Source organism: Mastomys coucha, unplaced genomic scaffold (genome assembly GCF_008632895.1).
Source record: "Mastomys coucha isolate ucsf_1 unplaced genomic scaffold, UCSF_Mcou_1 pScaffold9, whole genome shotgun sequence".
Classification (NCBI taxonomy): domain Eukaryota; kingdom Metazoa; phylum Chordata; class Mammalia; order Rodentia; family Muridae; genus Mastomys; species Mastomys coucha.
Genome location: NW_022196915.1, coordinates 104943984 through 104947127, shown reverse-complemented (window position 1 = coordinate 104947127; position 3144 = coordinate 104943984). Strand labels below are relative to the sequence as shown.

The 3144-nt window shown below is 44.7% G+C and overlaps 1 protein-coding gene and 1 pseudogene across 1 annotated transcript; both read left to right on the top strand.

The window, feature by feature from the left end:
- Positions 1-797: 797 nt before the first annotated feature.
- Oxgr1 (oxoglutarate receptor 1) lies at positions 798-1870 on the top strand. The gene has a single exon (XM_031362409.1). The coding sequence runs from the start codon at positions 843-845 to the stop codon at positions 1854-1856; it is 1014 nt and encodes a 337-aa protein (XP_031218269.1). The 5' UTR covers positions 798-842; the 3' UTR covers positions 1857-1870.
- A 47-nt stretch (positions 1871-1917) lies between these two features.
- Positions 1918-2835, top strand: LOC116084235 (annotated as a pseudogene).
- The last annotated feature ends 309 nt before the right edge of the window (positions 2836-3144 follow it).

The window sequence follows — 3144 nt, the reverse complement described above, 5'->3', positions numbered from 1 at the left end:
TCTGGCCCCCACTCACTCTGGACCCTGCTCGCTCCCACCCATAGGTTTTTTTAATTGTTTATCATTACGGATGGTTGTGAGCCACCACGTGGTTTCTGGGATTTGAACTCATAACCTCCAGAAGAGCAGTCAGTGCTCTTAACTGTTGAGCCAGCCCTACTTTCTTTTAATAATCATAGTGCTACGCTTAATTGGTGTCAGACTTTTTAAAGGAAAGCCAGAGAATCCAGAACAATAAAATTAAAATGGTATCCTACCCAGACTTAAAGAGCTGAAGAAACCTTTTTATGGGCTCACAGTGGCAAGATGGCTAAGGTGGGCATCACCCATGTGACTTTAGAGTCCGGGCTCTTAACTACTGCATCACACTGAAGAACTCACCCATAAACCCATAGAAACATTTCTTTGAAGAAATTAAAACAGATTGGAAGAGCTGAAATTTGAATCAGCTCACAACCTGACACAAAGTGGCAAGGTTGATGGTGTCTGAGGAACGATACCCAAGTTTAACCTCTAACTTCCACATGTATAGGCACACTGGTGAAGAAATGCACATATACACATGTATACACACAAATGCAGAATCGCAAAAATGAAACTGTCATGAGTTGCAACACTGTATGATGTGGAGTTGACTCAAAGGATTCAGTTTCTTCCCACAGGTTCTCTTTAGGGATTAAAGAGAAGTAAAGAGAGACGTCGTAGGGTGTTGGAGCTCTGCCCACGAGCTGAATGTTGTTTTCATGAATGCTTTCTGCTTTCTTTCAGCTAGCTTGCTTTTGCTGGACTCCCATGACCAAACCAAAATCTTCCCTTTCCTTGCAAGATGAAAGAAGGGAGCCATGATTGAGCCCCTGGAGAGTCCAGCCAATGACTCAGATTTCCTGGATTACATAGCTGTTTTGGGAAACTGTACTGATGATCAAATCTTATTCAAGATGCAGTACCTTCCCATAGTCTACAGCATCATCTTTCTCGTGGGCTTCCCGGGGAACACAGTTGCCATTTCCATCTACATTTTTAAGATGCGACCGTGGAAGAGCAGCACCATCATCATGCTGAACTTGGCTTTGACAGACTTGCTGTATCTCACCAGCCTCCCTTTCCTCATCCATTATTATGCAAGTGGTGAAAACTGGATCTTTGGAGAGTTCATGTGCAAGTTCATCCGGTTTGGCTTCCATTTCAACCTCTACAGCAGCATCCTCTTCCTCACCTGCTTTAGCCTCTTCCGTTACGTTGTGATCATTCACCCGATGAGCTGTTTTTCCATTCAAAAAACTCGGTGGGCAGTGGTAGCTTGTGCTGGGGTGTGGGTCATTTCTTTGGTAGCTGTCATGCCCATGACTTTCTTGATCACATCAACCACCCGGACCAATAGGTCTGCCTGCCTTGACCTCACCAGTTCAGATGACCTCACTACCATCAAATGGTACAATCTCGTTTTGACAGCCACCACATTCTGCCTGCCATTGGTGATAGTGACACTTTGCTACACGACAATTATCAGTACCCTGACTCATGGGCCTCGGACCCACAGCTGCTTTAAGCAGAAGGCTCGGAGGCTGACCATTCTGCTCCTCCTTGTGTTCTATATATGTTTCTTACCCTTCCACATCTTGAGGGTCATTCGGATCGAATCTCGCCTGCTTTCAATCAGCTGCTCCATTGAGAGCCACATCCATGAAGCTTACATTGTTTCTAGACCATTAGCTGCCCTCAACACCTTTGGCAACCTGCTGTTATATGTTGTGGTCAGCAATAACTTCCAGCAGGCATTCTGCTCCATAGTGAGATGCAAAGCCAGTGGGGACCTTGAACAAGCAAGGAAAGACAGTTGCTCAAACAACCCTTGAGTCTCGCCATTTTGTCAAGGAGAGGAAGGTGGCTCAGTGGTAAAGCTCTTGACATGCAAACATGAGGGTCTGAGATAGAATCTTCAGAACCCACATAAATTGTGTGTGGTAGCAACTATCTGCTATCCCAGTGCCTCTGTGATGAGATGGACATAGCAATAGAATCCTTAAAGCTTCGAGGGCCAGCTGGCCAACTATACACAGTGACTAACCTCCAAGAAACCTTGTTTCCAAAGAGATAAATGGCAAGGACCAATGTTTGAGGTTTTCCTTTGAGTTCTACATGTTCATTGTGACATGTTTCATGCCCTGACACAAAAGCCACACGTCATTCACACATATATTCTCATCAAATATCAATTAGTCCATCCTCCCATTGATAAATCAATCAACACCCCCCTGATAATTTGTATATTACTCCCAAGAAATCCAGAATACCCCTCTCGCTGGAACCCCCAGTAACTACAGAGTAGTCAGGACATTAGGAACCAAAGCCATGGGTAAGGGTCCTTAGGAGATCTAAGATGGGAAGACCTGAACAAACTAGAACCAAGCAAAGTCAAGACGTGGAAGTCTGCAGTTCAAAGAGCCAGCTCTGTCTCTTCCCACTGCCGTGAAGTTGATATTTAAGGAGGACCACTTGCTGGAACAGAGATGTGTGGAATCCATGAAGATCAGAACAAAGTATCCCGACCTGGTTCTGGTGATCGTGGAAAAAGTCTCCGGCTCTCAGAGTGTTGACATTGACAAGAGGAAAGATTTGGTCCTATCTGACATCACCATGGCTCAGTTCATGTGGATCGTCAGGAAAAGGATCCAGCTTCCTTCCGAGAAGGCCATCTTCCTGTTTGTGGACAAGACAGTCCCACAGTCCAGCCTAACTATGGGACAGCTTTACGAGAAGGAAAAAGATGAAGGTGGATTCTTGTATGTGGCCTACAGCAGAGAGAAAGCTTTTGGCTTCTGAGGCCCTTGCTGGGCTAGGCGCATCCTTCCTGCCTGTGTATCTTGCAAATAACTGGCTCTTCTCAGTTACTCCACCAGATCCTCCACACAGACCGACTAGTGCACTTGTACATGGATTTATTTTTAATATAGTGGAAGGCTTTGTTTCCTTAGATTAGTAAATTATCAAACAGGGGGAAAAGAGTATGCTTTCATGCCTAGTTTCCTGTACTTTCAGACGTTGGGGCTTGTGCTCACTGAAATCCTAGATTATACAAAAGCATCATGTGCTTTTCTCGGTATTTTTACAACTCATTATCTTTACAAGTTTTTCTTCCTTTAA

Coding starts and splice junctions, on each gene's coding strand:
- Oxgr1 (XM_031362409.1), top strand. CDS start 843: ATGATTGAGCCCCTGGAGAGTCCAGCCAATGACTCAGATTTCCTGGAT.